General features: G+C 33.9%; 1 protein-coding gene across 1 annotated transcript; it reads right to left on the bottom strand.

Annotated features, from left to right (window-relative positions):
* Positions 1-6,894: 6,894 nt before the first annotated feature.
* On the bottom strand, positions 6,895-14,021 carry LOC148310498 (glycine N-methyltransferase-like). The gene is made up of 5 exons (XM_088258261.1): positions 13,747-14,021; positions 12,687-12,814; positions 11,987-12,243; positions 8,224-8,363; positions 6,895-7,093 (listed from the first exon to the last, which is right to left on the bottom strand). The coding sequence occupies exons 1-5, from the start codon at positions 13,950-13,952 to the stop codon at positions 6,928-6,930; spliced, it is 897 nt and encodes a 298-aa protein (XP_088114387.1). The 5' UTR covers positions 13,953-14,021; the 3' UTR covers positions 6,895-6,927.
* Positions 14,022-18,774: the final 4,753 nt, after the last annotated feature.

Raw genomic sequence — 18,774 nt, 5'->3', positions numbered from 1 at the left:
AAATGTGCTTGATGGTTTTCAAATTGATTTCTCGTAGGAACGCCACTGAAGTTTGACAAAATATCATCAGCCACGTAAGGTGTAATTATTTTATACAACAAAATAGCGCAATTATATTTTATTTAGCCAGAACAAATTACTTTGTTCGGTAATATTTATATTTGTACCCGCCGTGTCAAGGAGAGTCATGACAGTAAATAAATATACCCATATGGATTTTACATAGATTTTATCTCCGACGCTTTGTCCGACAAATTCAGAGAAAAATGCTTAATAATTATTAGCTACCTCTGCTAGAATTATTATTTATTTGCTTTTAATGTAAACTGATGTCTTTTTAATTAATGATGTGATATGAATATGATAATATATGGGTGTTATTTTTAAGTAGATACATAGTATTTTTTTTACAAAGCAGAGTAGTTGTCCTAAATACAATTTAAATACCTTCAGAGTTAAAAAAAATCATTGTAGTGCATTTTTTGTATTCGTTGTATAGTGTTTAAATACCTTCTTTCGATTTCTGACTAATATTCGAGGTAAAATAAATTACTGCTCCTGAATATTAGCAGAAGTTTTGCATTTCAAATATTTTTGAAAAATATTTGCTTATTTGTTTATTTTAAATATGCTTCTAACTTTATGTTTTTCTCATTTATTTATTTTAAAAATGCTTCTTATGCCTATTTATTATACCTGTTTATTGTTTTTATATTTTGCCATGTATTAGTTTTGGTTATTTGAAAAAAATCTTTTTTGTAACTTTATTATTTGTGTTCCAGTCTAATCCCATATCCTAAAATGAGAAATAAAAATTACTCATCGGGAATATTATATATATGACTTATGTATGTACCTAATATGTTTTGAAAAATAAATAAATATATTTAAATAAATAATTTTTTATTCAACTGCTCAATTATTTAACTTTTTTATTTAACTTTTTTATTAACATTTTGAGTGTTTCCAAAGACTTCACAAATCTGGGTGTTACTGCTAACGGTACCGGAACACTTGTCATTGGGAAGACGAAAACGCGCAAATGAAGATAATCATTTATTTATTGAAAAATCACAAAGTTTAAAGAACATAGGGTCACAAATATATCAAAAATTACAAAACACAAGGGGCGAGAAGAACATAGAGACACCAATATAAAAACAGAGCGAACGCGGCGTATACACGTTTCGAATCTTATTTAATCTGAGCACACAAATATTTGTCCGCCACCCCTTAAATACTATTTTAAAGACGTTGCATGGGGTGGGGACAGTATATGTAACATTTAAAACTTACTGAACAGCGTCTCTTTGTTCTTCTCGCGTACATTTATTAATACTATTTTTAATACATAATTATTCTGTAAAATACACAGATTTTGGCCGAAACACTCCCCTCCGTGAAACCAATCGGTTTCACCAAACGGTTCCCTTACTTAAATACACTCGAGTATTATCGATAAAGATTTCAAAATATGTAGGTGACAGATAACACAAAAAATAGAAATCACATTATCATTAACAAAAATTTTAAAATAATGCCTTCCTTCACAAATAAGGGTCCGTATACACGATAAATCAACTTCAGGGAGGCTCTCTTCTCCGAATACTTGTAAAAAAATATATCTCCTGTTTCTAGAGCTAAATATGTGGATAAACAAAAGTCATAAATTATACTAATACTGATGGATATATCGAGACGTTTTAAATTTCGTCGCCAATTCTGACGTTTTCGTGGCTGACGTCGCCCTTTTTAGGGCTAAAGAAAACATACTTCACTTGAATTATAGGTCCAGTGTTATTTGACGCGCCACGTGTCACATGACACGTTATCTCCCCGATTCATAGAATAACAAACGAAACCCATTTCGCCCATTTAACTAAATGCAGGCCTCGTCAACCCAAGTTGATGGCCAGATGTGAAATAAAAGTACACATTGAAGCAACAAAAAATATGTGTAAAGTATAAACATTGTTATCAATTTTACCAATCAAAATTATTAATAAAGACACATAATCAAACAATATTACCAATTCTATTTTTAAACAAAACCAATTTTATCAATGGCTACTCAGTGTGAGATTTGAGTTTCGTTTCACCGTTATATATGCATTTTATGTAATTACAAAAACTTGATTGGTCTTGATAACCCAAACACGATTTAAAATACATTCCGATGAACCCGATCATACAAAAAATACATTCGTCTTACATGACCGCGGGCCGCAAGTTGGCCACCCTTGCTTTAAGGGATCTGTTATTTGTTTAAGTCAACATAAATCGTCATCACACTCTTAAATTTAGACCTTTTTTCTTATCTCTATATTATTTTAAAATATTATTGAAATACAATTCAGGATAAAAAAAATAAAAAAAAACTTTGCTTTTACTTTAAGGAAATTTATGAAGGTATTTATTGGTATAATACTTTGCCGAGTGGAATTTTTACCTACTTAAGTATCCTTTCCCATATTTCAATGAGGTTAATGGCACGCTGAGTAACTGATCGATATCATTTACAGTCATCTATATTTCGCACAGTTTTGTAATTCTATAATATGACTTTAAAACAAATTTTATACCGATTAACAAATACGACATTACTAAAATGACTTTACATAGTCGATCAAATTTTACAAGAGTAAACACGGTCAGCGCTTCTAGAGGCTGCCCGGATGACAGCAGCGGAAGTTGCCGCTCAAACAGCGGCGGCACATTTTTCTGCCCATTCAGTGGCAGCAAAGGTTGCGGCTCCATGGGCGGCCTTACACATTTATCCCCCGAGGGCGGCATTACAAAATGCGGCTCCGAGGTCGGCATTACACATTGCTCCCCCGAGGGCGGCATTAAACATTGCTCCCCCGAGGGCTGAATATCACATTGCGCCCCCGATGGGGGCATTACACTTTGCGGCCCCGATGACGGCACTACACATTGCTCCCCCGAGGGCGGCATTACAAAATGCGGCCCCGAGGTCAGCTTAACACATTGTGGCCCCATGGACGGCAATACAGGTTGCGGCCATGCGGGCGGCATTACACATTGCTCCCCCGAGGGCGGCATTAAACATTGCTCCCCCGAGGGCTGAATTACACATTGCGCCCCCGATGGGGGCATTACACTTTGCGGCCCCGATGACGGCACTACACATTGCTCCCCCGAGGGCGGCATTACAAAATGCGGCCCCGAGGTCAGCTTAACACATTGCGGCCCCAAGGACGGCAATACAGGCTGCGGCCATGCGGGCGGCATTACACATTGCTCCCCCGAGGGCGGCATTAAACATTGCTCCCCCGAGGGCTGAATTACACATTGCGCCCCCGATGGGGGCATTACACTTTGCGGCCCAGATGACGGCATTACACATTTCTTCCTCGAGGGCGGCATTACAAAATGCGGCCCCGAGGTCAGCTTAACACATTGCGGTCCCAAGGACGGCAATACAGGTTGCGGCCAGGAGGGCGGCATTATAAATTTCCGCCCCAGATCAGGCGGCACAAGTTGCTGCACACTTGCTGGCAGCACATAGTATTCAGACAGCACAGGTTGCCGCCCTAGCGGCGGCGAAGGCATCGGGACAGGTTCCCGCTCCGTTGGTGGCACCACAAGTTGCTGTCCACTCGGTGACAGCACAGGTTGCCGCCCTAGCGGCGGCGAAGGCAGTGGGACAAGTTCCCGCTCCATTTGTGGCGCCACAAGTTGCTGCCCACTCGGTGACAGCACAGGTTGCCGCCCTAGTGGCGGCGAAGGCAGCGGGACAGGTTCTCGCTCCATTGGTGGCGCCACAAGTTGCTGTCCACTCGGTGACAGCACAGGTTGCCGCCCTAGCGGCGGCGAAGGCAGCGGGATAAGTTCCCGCTCCAATGTTGGCGCCACAAGTTGCTGCCCATTCGCTGGCAGCAGCGGGTACTCAGACGGCAGCAGTAAATGGTTCACAGATGTCAGCGGCGAAGGTTTCACAGACTGCGGCGGGGACTGACCGGAGCTGCACTGATCCGCCCGTTGTAAAATTTGATGCAGGGCGGATCGTTCAGATTTTCTTGATGACGCTTTCATCAAAAGTTGACAGTGAAGTTCTTCCGCTTCCAATGCCTTTTCTTCTGCCGCCAGTCGTGCCTTTTCTGACGGTAGTTGCGACTTGTCAGCATCCGCCCTTTCTTTTGCGAGTCTTGCTCTCTGCCTCGCTATCCTCACTTTACCCGCAGAATACTCCATTCGCGCCTTCATGGACCACGTACTCCAACATATGCTGGTGGTCACTGAAGTAGTTCGATTGGCTTCCATAGTGTTCCAGATCCGGCTCGAAGGACCAATTTGTTACTGCTAACGGTACCGGAACACTTGTCATTGGGAAGACGAAAACGCGCAAATGAAGATAATCATTTATTTATTGAAAAATCACAAAGTTTAAAGAACATAGGGTCACAAATATATCAAAAATTACAAAACACAAGGGGCGAGAAGAACATAGAGACACCAATATAAAAACAGAGCGAACGCGGCGTATACACGTTTCGAATCTTATTTAATCTGAGCACACAAATATTTGTCCGCCACCCCTTAAATACTATTTTAAAGACGTTGCATGGGGTGGGGACAGTATATGTAACATTTAAAACTTACTGAACAGCGTCTCTTTGTTCTTCTCGCGTACATTTATTAATACTATTTTTAATACATAATTATTCTGTAAAATACACAGATTTTGGCCGAAACACTGGGTTTTTTCCACGTAGCTAGCTCCCACGCAGGTAGCTCCGAAAATAGCTCCTACGCGTAGGAGCTATTTTATACATTTTGAAGAAGAAGAATACAGAAGTCTGGATGTATTTACATGGTTAATGACCTGTAAAGGGTTGGTTAAGAGTGATCACTTTACACAAGTGCAACATTCACCATTCTACCCATGATTGACAACTATGTTCCTATTTTTTTTTGTGAAATCCTACATACATCATTATTCTCATGAAGCTGACTTCATAAGAGCCATCTATGTTGGATTGAGAAATCTTTTATTGAGGAGATCCTTTTTGGATGCATGTAAATTCGAATTCCGTATTATTTTTACATGCTGTGAAACGCCTCAAGACATGATTTTCAATGCAGCATATAATTTGCATGGGTACATGATGACTTAACCAGCCTATGACAAGTCATAAAAAAGCCCTGTAAATATCCAGACTTGCATATTCTTCTTCTTTTATATTTATGCCTATTAACACACTACATAGTACTAGTTATCTATTTGAGCGCAGATAAATCAGTTTAATTATATTTTAATTTGTAACCATATTTGACAAATTTTGAAGTTCAAATAGGTAGTAATTTGATGACCATAACCTACTAAAGCTTTGGTTTGTCACGGTACCTACATATTTACAATGCCTATTGTTGCTGTCAGTTATCCAGATTACAATTAATTTATCATAGTAGATAGGTACTAAGAAAATAATTTACGAATAATTGAAACTAAATTTAATAAAGTGATTAATTAATATCAAAACAAGAGGTACCACCCATTATTACTGTCAAAATAGTAATCATTTCTACGGTTATTGTTAGGTACTGAAATGGTGAAAAATGATTAGTTATCGCTACAACTTTGACTTTGGTTATTATAAATAAGTAGTAGTAGGTACATAGCTCTAAGCGAGTGACTGCTGTCTAGGATAGACAAATCTAGAATACCCTTGTCAGACTATGCGGGTATATTCACGATTGCAGCTATGTTCTATGCCACCGTGTCACTACATTTCTTACAGTTATAAAGATAAGATATTCTAGCTCTTTCTACGTAAACAGTTGTCCACCTTCGTAGTGAAGTAGTCAGCATTTCTGGCTACCGCTCTAGGGGTCTCGGGTTCTATTCACAGAGGGGTCAAAATAAATATATGTGATTTTCCACTTTCATGATTTTTCAATTTATTTCTGCATTGATATCAAAAGCACAAAGCTGAATGCCTTTCCTACATGCATTTGACGTCAAGATAACACTGCTTCTATTACTATACCGCACTCTATACACCGTTGGATGTGCATAAGAGTTAGAAGAAGAAGACAACTTTTGTTAAAATGGTTATTAGAATGCAAAAACAACGTTTAGTAAGTACACATGTACAATATATTTTGTAAACAAAATTTGGCAAAATATATTTTATTTATCTTGTGCTAAAAGATTTTTGTTAAATTAAAAAAAAATACTAGTCTAGTAGTGAAATTGACATTCCACAAAGGAAAAAAAACTTCTTAATTGTTGTAAGAACTACAAAATAAAAATGCTTGAGGAACAAACTTGGGTAGGTTCTGTAATTTAAAATAATGGCAGCACCAAACAAAAGCGCGGGATCCTTTCCCGCGCATCCAATAGTTTGTTTTGCGAGTGGAAAAGATTTAGAATTCGGAATCGAAACCGGAAAACGCCTAGCTACTCGCAAACAGACGTTTTTCATAATCTTTTTTTTAAATATTCCGAATCCCAAATATACATAAATATACAAGGTAAAATTTTCAGGCTTAATTTCGGAATAAATAGTTCCTAATCTGGGAATTGGCGGGAACGAAATCTAATTTGCACTAATTTGATACGAATTTTCCAAAAAAACACAAATGACGGCAATGATCCAACTTGTTGCTATGCAAAACTATAATGATATTATAGTGTTGTAATTTTTAAAGTTTTTTTTTGGAAGTACAATGAGAATCTATAAAAAAACTTTATCTGCGAACCTGCCTACGAAAAATCAATTGGAATATCATTCATAAAAATACCTAGAAAAATGCATATTTTTTATAATAGTTTATTGCTCCAGTATAGTTACATTAAGTATAATTAATTATTCATGGCTTTACTTAAAATAGATGCATAAACTGTATGAAATAACACTATGTAAACAATTTGAAATTATAATTATCATCCCTGGGTAAAATTCACTTTTGTTTCATTACAACATGGATGTAGAATGCTGGGTTTTTCACATCTTTCAATTCCTTGAAATCTCCGTAAGTTGTGATGTTTACATTTTTACCAAATGCCTCGTGCAGCATTTCTTTGAAGGTTTCGATTATGTGAGGATAGTAAGATAAACGGAATTCGCTGAAAATAAAATATCAAATTATTAGCTTATTTATTGATACAAAATGTTATCAGTTTCATATATCTTAAATATTAAGCTGTTTTTTATACTTATTTATTGTTTTTCTAATGAAAAATTCAGTTGATTACTTATCTACAATTCATTTTTATCCTTGGTGAAGCAAAATTTTATTGAAAGATCCTGAATCAAAGATCCTTTGAGCTAATCAGAAGGCACCGTATGTCTGCTTAGGAGATATGTACAATGTACAATCACCCTAAAACAGCCAATCAGAGATATTGATCCATTTCCTAACCTTTTTTAAAATATAATTTCATAAGTATTTTTCTTAAAAGTGAGACCTGGTAAATTTGTTTTAACGCATTCAAATTTATCATTATCTAGAATCCATTTTAATTATAATATTGCTTGTGTTATAATAAAGATAGTTGGAGATGGCACTTATTTAGTATAATGCTCAAAATTCTATGAACATATGTCTTCTTTTTCTGATTCCTTATCCACACTCGATGGTGGTGGCACTGTACTTTGCATAATTCCAAATATTACAGTGAAAAATCAGTAACATAAATTTATATTATTTATTGATTCGACATTAACTTTGTGGAATCATATGATGTTTATTTTTAGAAAATTAAAAACACTTGTATTATCCCACTTAATGTGTTATATTTCATTACACACAAAGAAATAAAACTTATTAAGTGTATAATGAAATAAAACTCATTAAGTGGTATAGTACAAGCGTTTAATTTAAAGAAAAACATTATTATTTTTTTTTTAAACCCTTATCCGCACCCAATGGTGCATAGGGCACTGCGTCATATAAACGCAGTGTTATCTTGATCATTTACACATGAAGGAAAGGTGATCAGCCCTCCGCTTCAGGTACCAGTCCAGGGTAATATTGAATAAATATTACAGTGAAAAAATCACTTATATTTATTTGACCCCCCCTGGTAATCGAACCCGGGACCTCCGGAACGAAAGAAAAATACTCAACATTAATATATTTTGACACCTCCCCCCGGGACCTCTAACCACCACACTACGCTCTAACCACTGCACCACGAAGGCGGGCACACACATAAGGAAATTAATAATATTTTATTATTAAAAAAAGATTCACCTTAAGCTCTTTTCCTTGTTGTTTGAGTCAGGATCTCCTTTTTCTGCTCCAGATGTATCGATAGTGTAATCTAAAGTTACCAAGCGGTTCTTTCCACATACCATCAGAACGGATGTCTTGATGTCTATTGTGTGCAAGCTCTGTAATTTATAAAAAAAACATTTGCTTCATACATATAATTATTAATAGATTTATAAAACAGTGTTATAAACAATGGTTTTTCAAATGGTTAAAAACATAATGCTAGTTGTAAAAGAAAAACACTTGTTTTTTACCACAGGTCATGTGTGTGGGTATACATCTTCTTTGTGGGATATTTTTTTATTATTTATATTTTATTCATATTTTTTTGTATTTGAATTTATGTCATGTTTGTATAATGCAAAAGAATTTCAAATAAAGAAAAAAAAAATTCAAGTGGTTAAAGACAAGTGTTTTTCTTTTACAACTTCATCATGTCTTTTTACAAAGTGAATGCTGAAACAATAAATAAAATAATGCCAGCTTATTGTGTGGCAGTTGGCTGATGGCTCACATCATGGCTCATATCAAATATTTCATTTGACTGACTAACTAATCACACCGCTTCCCCTCAGGAGTAGGCAGAGAGAATAGAATGCCGCACCACTCTGTTTTTGCAAACATTCTTCGCCTCTTCTATATTCACGCCTCTTGTCATGCATACACGTCGATTATTCTGACTCCTGATCTGACCGCTTTCCAGTATTTGACTTACTTGATAATGCCAACTTTTCTCAACTACGTTCGCCTTATAAATTTGTTTTACCGTTCTGTCCTCACTCATTCGTTCCACATGTCCAAACCACCTTAACAAATATTCACAATACCTTATATTTCAATCTTAATGTCTCATATTTAATTTTTTTATTTACAACATTTTGAGTGTGTCCAAATACAAATCCAAAATCTGGATTATCTCCAATTACAGGAGTTATTTTCACATTATTTTTTAACATCTCATCAAAGATATAAGAGTTTCTGCTTAATAAAAAGCTTCTTTACATCCCACCAATAGATGTCTCTAGTGAAGTTCTAGTGATTCAAGAACAAGGTTTCTAAATTGGTTCATATATATAGAACTTCCAAGAATTTGAGTAGTGTGGTTGTCAATAATGGGTAGAATTGGTGAATGTTACACGTGTGTAAAGTGATCACTTAAACCAGCCGATGACGGTCGTCAGCCCCGTAAATGCCCAGACTTCCATATTCTTCTTCATCTTTGATGAGATGTAAAAAAATATTTTTTTTATTAGTTGTGTTGTGTTGTGTTTTTATAAGTGTTTCAGTCAAATACACCAAAATTCTACAAGACTCTAAGAAGCATATCCGGCAAGAGTCTACGAGATAGAATAAGAAACCCCAGGATAAGGGACATATCGCTCACTCCTTTCAAGAACGTCATAAATCAAAAATCGTCAATTAGCAGTTGTGCATGTTTTCGGAATGCCCAGAAAATGTACTATATCCCAGCAAAAGCGGCATATTTTTAACTTAATATTTACCCGCTACAGGGCAGAAAGTGTTGTTTTTGCATTTTGAAGAAAATGTATTGTTTAATTATTTTTTTAAATAAACTAAATATTTTTTAAATGGAGAAAAAACCTTCAGGTTTTACCTTAAAAGATCTGTTGCACAGTAAAAAGTTCGATAAGTGGCTTGATATTTATTTTCAATACATTGTATTATATTTTTAAACTTTAAAAACATTCTCCTGAAAAATCAAGTTTTTTTATTTATGACGTTCTTAAAAGGAGTGAGCGATATGCCAGATCAAATATATCGTTAGGTGGGGAAGGCAACGAAGGAGACAATGGTATGTGCATGTGAGGAGAATGGAACCATCCAGACTCCCCCACATCGCACTCCACGGCGAACCCCAAGGTAGACGACTCCCGGGCAGATCACCAAAGAGATGGATCGACAGCTGGGATTCGACACCGTAGGAGGCTGATCTTTCTTAATAACAGGCCACAAGGTCAACACCAAGCAGAAGAAGACACCAAAATTATGTATACATATTAATACCACTGCGGAAAAAAAGTGATTCCTTTTTTGTTGTTTTATTGAATATTGCTTAAGTTTGCTTGTTGGTCCATCTAGTTTAATTTTAAAAAAAACGGTTGGTAGCCCTTGGCAAAAACATATTAACTGTTTTAGGACTTTAAAAAAAATAATTATTTATTAAATAATAAATATAAATATTCTCTTTCTTTTCAATTAAAATCGACTGAGCCACACTAACGCGTAGCCAGGTATTATAGCAAGTAAGTAATTAATTATTATCACAATATTAAAAAAAAATGCTGTCTACAGAGTGGCTTAATAAATACAATAATAAAGGCTATCACTATTTTTCCAGAATAAACCAGATAATTACAAAACAGAACTGATAAGAAGCCTTGCTTAAAATTTATAAATAAATAAAATTATAATGTGCAAAACAACATAATATTTTTGGTTGTCATGCTAAACTTTTTAGATTATAATCTGTATCACAAAAAAATCTGCAAACACATTATCATAAACCGGTTTTAACCAATATCCCACCAATAAACATATTCATAAAAATATTATTTATACTCGTTTCATGCTAATTATAACGTTAATGCTGTAATTTATTAGAAGATGACTGTCTGTTAAGGAATGAAGTATTTATTGATGATCTAATTATTGATAATCTCATCTACTTATATGCAATTGCCACAATAGCCAAAATTCCACATCCATCAAAATCACAACTAACATACGAAAGGAATCAAACTACAGTGCATATATTTCATTTCATACAAACCCTTATCTGCACCCGATGGTGCATAGGGCACTGCATCATATGAAAGCAATGTTATCTTTATGGTTAATACATGAAAGAAAGGAGATCAGCCCTCCCCTTCAGGTACCAGTACAGGGTAATATTGAATGAATATTATAGTGAAAAAATCAGTTATATTTACTTGAATCCCCTTGGGAATCGAACCCAGGACCTTCAATACGGTAGCCGAGCGTGCTGACCATTACACTACGTATACAAGTGTATAAATTGATCACTTAAGCCACTCAAATACCAGGCTGTGAGCCCTGGAATACTCAAAAACTCACTCTTTTCTAACAAAAAATATAGATACTTTTGTCTGAAGTTGAGACACCTATAACATGTATGAATTAAATCTCTGACAAATGAAATACATATATCCCTCTTTGAATAACACACCTAGCATATTTGTATATTAAAAGCATCGTTAACTGTGTGGTATGGTAATATTAAATCTCTGACAATTGAAATATGTCCCTATTTGAATAAAATTCCCAACAGATTTGTATTTTAAAAGCTTTGCTAACTTTGTGGTATGGTAATATAACACTCTCATTATCATTCGTCGTTCACTTTGAGTACATTTGAGTACATTGATAGTCTTTGTCACTTTGTGAACATTGATAGTTTACATTTGACCAGCTGATGGAATGGTTAGCAGTGTTTTTAAGTGGTTTTACACAAAGTGAACGATGAATGATAAGGAGAGTGCTATATTAATATATTACTAGTCTATCACTTTGTGTATATTGACAGTTTACATTCGACCTGATTATAGAATGGTTATTCGGTAACCGGTAGTTATGAAGCAGTGTTTTTAAGCGGTATTACACAAAGTGAACGATGAATGATAAGGAGAGTGTTATTCCTGTCATCTATCCAATTTTATAATTATTTCTAAACATTCTTAAGTGAAAAACAGATTATTCTTACGTTATAATAAATGCTCTTTTGTGGTGTTGAGCCGCTTTCCGTAATGGAGTCAAAGTTCCTGTGGTCTATTATGAGAAGTCCGCCTGGTTTAATGCACTTCTCAAAGTTGGCTAATGCCTGACGTTGCTCCCTCTGGTCTCCGTAGGAATCCAAAAGATGAGCAAAGGAGTTTCCTAAGCAGATTACAGCATCGAATCCCCCATTCAGCAGGTGTTTTATGTCATTATATAGTGTCACCCAGTTGGCTTCCTCGATAACTGAAATAAAACAATGTTGTGAATTCATATGTACTGTGTCATGAGATTAATGATATATCTAGTCTTTGAAATTCTGAAATTATCCGGAACATTGGTCTGTATGTTCCCGATAGTTACCTAAGACAGCTTCGACATAGATTGTTTCACATTCCTATACACAGGACCAACCTGCCGATGGTTATGCCTGTAGGAAGAGCTACCGCTATGTTGAACAATATCTCATTGGATATTGATCTGTTCCATGTGTCTGAAGGAATTTTCCGAAGCGGGATTCTTCTACACCTTTAGCAATAGTTCTTGCATATATTTTATTTTAATGTATTTTTAATGTATGCGGTTTAAATTATTTATAGTTTGTAATGTATACATTAATTAATATAAATAAATTGATTTCAAATTGAATTGAAATCTAAGAGTACTGTATATTTTTTGTAAGTACCTACCCCATTGGTCGAATGTGGGGTCTTTGCGACGGTTCCACCTGGACTTCAGTGCATATTTTAACATTTTATCTGAAGCATCTACCGATGTGACATCAAAACCAGCTTCTAATAGCATAATGGAGTCGACCCTGTCAAAAAAAGGTAATTATATTTTTTAACAATTTATTATTTCCTTGTTCTTTAGTTGTGTTTTATGTCTAGGACTGATTCCATCATACATCAACTAGTCTAGTGGTGTTGGGTTTATCGTTCAAATTATAAGTATATTAAAAAAAATAAGTAAATGATACCTTTTCTTCAAAATGCAAAAACAACACTTTCTGCCCTGTAGAGGGTAAATCTTAAGTTAAAAATATGCCACTTTTGCTGGGATATAGTATATTTTTTAGGCATTCCGAAAACATACTCAACTGAAAATTGTCAATTTTTGATATATGACGTTGTTGAAAGGAGTAACCGATATTATAATTAATTTATAAAGGTTAGTTTATTTATTTAGGTTTAAAAAAATGAGTAACCCGCAAAGCCTCTATTTTAGAGTCTTGTTTGCAGATAGGAAAGTAACGATAGAGAAGGTAAATGTAAAAGTTACATCACAAATACCCAGACCAATTAAAAATAAATATTTCTTGAATTCATTTTGCAATTGGCGGGAATCGAACCCGCAACGCCAGTTTCACAGTCCTAACTACTCCACGGTGACTGCTGTATATGTTTTGTCTAATTTATTACAAATCTAGGAGAAAAAAAACATTCAAGGATCGGTTTTTGTTTGGTGCTATGACTGATAAAATTCCAAATTTAATTTAAAAAAAAAAAAAAAAAAAAAAACATTTCGTAGTCATACAGGAGAAAGTGACCAAGTGCATTTTTTTTTTTACAAAAATGTGATCATTGACTATTTGATATCTTACTAGCTTAATATTGTCCTGAAAAAAATCCCAAAGGATTTTAAACTTGGAAGTATGATATATTGATTTATTTAAAATGACTAACTGCATTAATGTTTATTTTCTTGGCAAGCATAAGTGACTACGATTTGTATAGTAAAAATTCTTACCCAGTTCCACAAGCAATGTCTAAAATTCTATGGCAGCCCCTCTCTTTCAATAGGCCTACCAAGAAGTTCTTGTAATTTTGTGTTCTGGAATTCCTATCCCCCATGAATACTTTCCAGACCTTGGCAGCTCTGCCATCGGCGTATTGGTCAGCAACTCCAGCCGCAGAAATGCCGTGAGATCTGCTATAGAACACCGTGTCCGCCATTTTCTAACTATGTTTTAGACTTAATTAAAATTGACTAGAAACTGTCTTCGCAACACTAAGGGGAAGACTGAATATTAGCCGTGGAGATCTGGTTTAAATACAAGCAAAATAAATTACATCATCTCCTTTAACAAATGGTTTTCTTTTACTATAAATGATAATAAAATGTGCCATCCGTCTGTCTAACACTGCATACATGTATAAATTCAGTGCCGTAGATGTAGTTTTATTTTTAAGTGTCTTAAGGGGATACAACACAAACACAGAATTTAATCACCAGGCCGACAGCCGGAGAGGTTACACGTCTCTTCATGCCCGATTTTTTTTAAAGAATGTATATTGGATATTTTGTTTTTTTTGGAATATATATGGAAAAAAAAATTAAAACTACTTTCTTTTCAATTCCGTATAATTATATTGAAGAAAAACTTATTTTTTCAATTAAAAAACGGTGTTTTAAGAAAAAATAAATCACGTTGAATGTTACCTGGATTTAGAAAAAATTTAATTGAGACTTAACGAATACTGGGCCTTAAACGAGGTGAAGCTTGTATTTTTTTATGAAGGGAATATGGAAGTCTGAGCATTGATAGGGCTTACGACCTGGCACTGGCTGGCTAGAGTGACGTTTTCTGCCCATTATTGTATTGCATCAATCTTAAAATGTTGTATATATGCAGTACTGTAACAATTGCATTTGAATAGTAGTTGGAACTAACAGATGGTCCTGTCATCTATTGTGAACTAACAAATCGCTCACTCCTTTCAAGAACGTCATAAATCAAAATTTGTCAATTTCCAGTTGTGCATGTTTTCGGAATGCCTTGAAAATTTACTATATCCCAGCAGAAGCGGCATATTTTTAACTTAATATTTACCCGCCACAGGGCAAAAAGTGTTGTTTTTGCATTTCGAAGAAAAGGTATTGTTTAATTATTTTTTTAAATAAATGGAGAAAAAACCTTCAGGTTTTACTTAAAAAGATCTGTTGCACAGTAAAAAGTTCAGTAAGTGGCTTGATATTTATTTTTAATACATTATATTATATTTTTAAACTTTAAAAATGTTCTCCTGAAAAATCGAGTTCTTTGATTTATGACGTTCTTGAAAGGAGTGAGCGAAATGACAACACTAATGATCAAATACTTTTTATTCAAATAATATATTAAAAAATATCTAATAAAATATTATAGGAAATAGAAAATGTTGCATAATTGCCTATGTCATAAGTAACTAACTAACTAACCATCACACCGCTTCTCCGCAGGGTTAGGTAGAGAGAATAGAATGCCAAGCGAATTTGACTTTGCAAATAATCTTCGCATTTTCCACATTCATGCATCTCCTCATACATACCCGCTGATTATTTTGACTCCTGACCTGACTACTTTGAAGTATTGGAAACACTTGATCATGCCAAGTTTTCCTCTGCCTTTATTACAAACCATATTCGCCTTATAAATTTGTTTTACTATTCTTTCTCCATTCATTCCATTCACATGTACACACACCAAACCATCTCAACACACCTTTCTTAATTTTATCGATAATGCTTGTTTTACTTGTCTTGTATTCTTTTGCCCAAAAATATCGAACCCTCTTCTAGTAAAACAAAAAACCTGTTGACAACAGTCAACAGTCCGGCTTCTCCTGAGGAGTTTTACGTGGATTTGTCCTAGCAATGAGCAAATGCCAAAAAGTTCCTGATTGGCCCACACTAGATTATCCTTCCTGTTCCCAACACAGATTAAAATACAACTTTAATGTTTTAGCTAGATGAAACACAAATCTAGATAATGATCAATACCATAAACCTTGTACACAATAAGCAAAGGTAAATAATAAATGCAACTCCCATATATAAAGTCATCTTTTTAAGAAATGATTGAAAAATATGATACCGGCTACCACTGGTGAAATATAAGCAATATAATTTTTTATTATATGACGACTTTTGGGTCAGTATGATAAACCATGTTCACAAGCAAAGAAAGTAAATTTGTCCACAGGCTTCCTGTAACAACACTTATACTCATACTTGTATTATCACAATAATTGTGTCTATAGTTATTATGACGGATTTATTTTCATTCATTATCATTTTAATGAATACTGTTTAAAACATTTTATAATCTGTAAAAAGTGTGCAGTGTATTAACAACACAAACAAATAAATTGCATTAGCAAAACAAAAAAAATAAAGTGACGGAGAGCATAAAATTTGTTCAATTTATTTATAAAGGAAGTAAACAATAAACAAAGTGGTTGTGAAAAAAGACGATATTAAACGTAGTTGATACAATAATAATGAAGTGAGTTATCAGGGGTGGAGTTACAGAGGTAACGTATTAAGTACGCAGCGTAGATAAGTTTAACTTTACTTATATTCAGATAAAAAAAATACTTATTTTTTTTCAGTAATATTAACTTCTTGACAATACTGATCGAAAAACTGTTTTTAAATGGCATATTCGTTACAAATAGTTGTATGGAAGTAAAGTTAAAATTATATTGAAAACACAGCTCATGTAACAATACCAGCCCTGAAAATATTATTTTCTTCTTTTAAACTACTATTCGCACCTAAATGGTGCATAGGGCACCGCATCGGATTGATAAGGTATTAATTTGATCATTGATTACATGAAGGAATGATTAGTCCTGCTCTTCAGATTATTGGTAAAGGAGTGGAATTTATTTGGGAATTAATAATTATTAGTTTTCAATTTCATACGGAGGTTAACGTTTCAATTATGTAGATAAGTTATACTTTATTTCTATTTGTTGAAAAATAAATATTCATTTATTTATTTTCGATACCATTTGCTTCCTTTTAATACTGAATGAAAACTTATCTCAAAATACCAAAGTGATAATAAATAAAGTTAAAGTTATCTAGATTCTAGACTACGTACTTAACACATTAACTTTTTATTGTTATCAGACTTGATAGATTCCAGATATACTACATGAAAAACTCCTACGATGGAGAACAACGTTAAATTGTCAAATTTGTCATTGTTTGTTAATTCTCTAGCTTTATTTGTATTTTGTATGTCTATTATAACCATCATAATATAAGTACACTTATCACTTTCCAACAGATTTTACCTGATACATAAAATAGCAAGGTTTATATGCAAAGAGTTCAAGCAATGTTGTGGAAATAATTACCGAGTTCAAGTCATTTTCTGCATATACATTTTAGATAAAACAATCATGGCGCATTATTCTTATCTTTATTGTATATTCAAAACAAAATTCAAATTTATCAAACTAATGATATTATATGTTTTTCATTTAATTAACATTGTTTTTTAAGAAGTTTATACATTGACCCTGATAACACTGTGATAAGCAGTTATCTTTAAAGGGTTACATGAAGCTGTTACTGTGCCGGAAGATACAGAATCTTAGACAAAATATTTTCGCAAGATCTCGATAAAGTTTTTTGCGACTTGACGCAATGTCTTACGCACTGATATCATCAAAATAAGAATATGCATATCATATATCAAGGATGCCAACCGAAGAGAAAAAAAAATGTATTGGTATTTTGAAGTATATGGTGTTGACCTGTTACTTATTGCGCCATTGCCAATTTGACGGTGTTGCAACATGAAAGAAAAATATTTTATGTATTTCAAACTGTATTCGAATCTATAAAATAACAACACAATCTCAAATAAGAAAAAAATACAAAATTTAATTATTTTGTATGCACATCTCGCTCACTCCTTTCATGAATGTCATAAATAAAAAATTGTCCATTTTCAGTTGTGCATGTTTTCGGTATGCAAGAAAAAGGCATATTTTTAACTTAATATTTACCCGCTACAGGGCAGAAAGTGTTGTTTTTCCATTTTGAAGAAATCATATGTTTAATTATTTTTTTTAATAATACTTAATATTTTTCAAATGGAGAAAAAAACCTTCAGGTTTGACCTAAAAAGATCTGTTGCAAAGTAAAAAGTTCAATAAGTGGCTAGTAATTTACTTTTAAAACATTATATTATATTTTTAAACTTTAAAAACGTTCTCATGAAAAATCAAGTTTTTTGATTTATGACGTTCTTGAAAGGAGTGAGCTATATCAGCTAATAATAATAATTTATTTTGAATACGAATGTAATATTTCACTTGATGTAAGCAAATATTTCAATTAATACTATTTTTAGGTATCCATAAGCAGCACGAATTTGTAAATTACTATGTAAATATTGAAAAATAAATAGGAATCAAGTTGTGGCAGAGTGGAAGTAAAGCCTAGAGTCTCTGAAACTCAATCAAACCATTACTTGACTGATATATAAAAAATATATATATTTGTAATATTTTATATTATTTTTGTTCATAAAGGATTTAAACATCCATGCTTTAATGATAAGAAAAGCTAATAATCAAGTGTGACGTCATTGGTTGTTTTGAAGTTGATAACTGAATTTAAATTGAATTATTAATACAATATTTTGAATTTCCATAATACAAAGAGAACCTTTAAAATATTTTAACCAAAAAAAAAAAAATAATAAAACCCTTATCCGCACCCCAATGGTGCATAGGGCACTGCGTCATATAAAAGCAGTGTTATCTTGATCGTTTACACATGAAGGAAAGGTGATCAGCCCTCCGCTTCAGGTACCAGTCCAGGGTAATATTGAATAAATATGACAGTGAAAAAATCACTTATATTTATTTTACCCCCCTTGGGAATCGAGCCCAGGACCTCCAGAATGGTAGCCGAGCGTGCTGACCAATACACTACGGAGGCGGACAAAAGGAATATGTTAAATTCTACATTAATTCTGGATGAAAATAGCCC

This window comes from Brachycentrus maculatus, unplaced genomic scaffold, assembly GCF_059751285.1.
Source record: "Brachycentrus maculatus isolate JH-2025_06_01 unplaced genomic scaffold, ASM5975128v1 h1tg000092l, whole genome shotgun sequence".
Classification (NCBI taxonomy): Eukaryota; Metazoa; Arthropoda; class Insecta; order Trichoptera; family Brachycentridae; genus Brachycentrus; species Brachycentrus maculatus.
This window is presented reverse-complemented; position numbering and strand designations above follow the sequence as displayed.

What these genes read in the sequence shown, in the direction of transcription:
- LOC148310498 (XM_088258261.1), bottom strand. Translation starts at nt 13,952, where the DNA reads ATGGCGGACACGGTGTTCTATAGCAGATCTCACGGCATTTCTGCGGCT. An exon ending in GACATTGCTTGTGGAACTGG is followed by an intron (nt 12,815 to 13,746) that starts GTAAGAATTTTT and finishes TTTTTTTGACAG; the next exon opens with GGTCGACTCCATTATGCTAT. An exon ending in CCCCACATTCGACCAATGGG is followed by an intron (nt 12,244 to 12,686) that starts GTAGGTACTTAC and finishes GTTTTATTTCAG; the next exon opens with TTATCGAGGAAGCCAACTGG.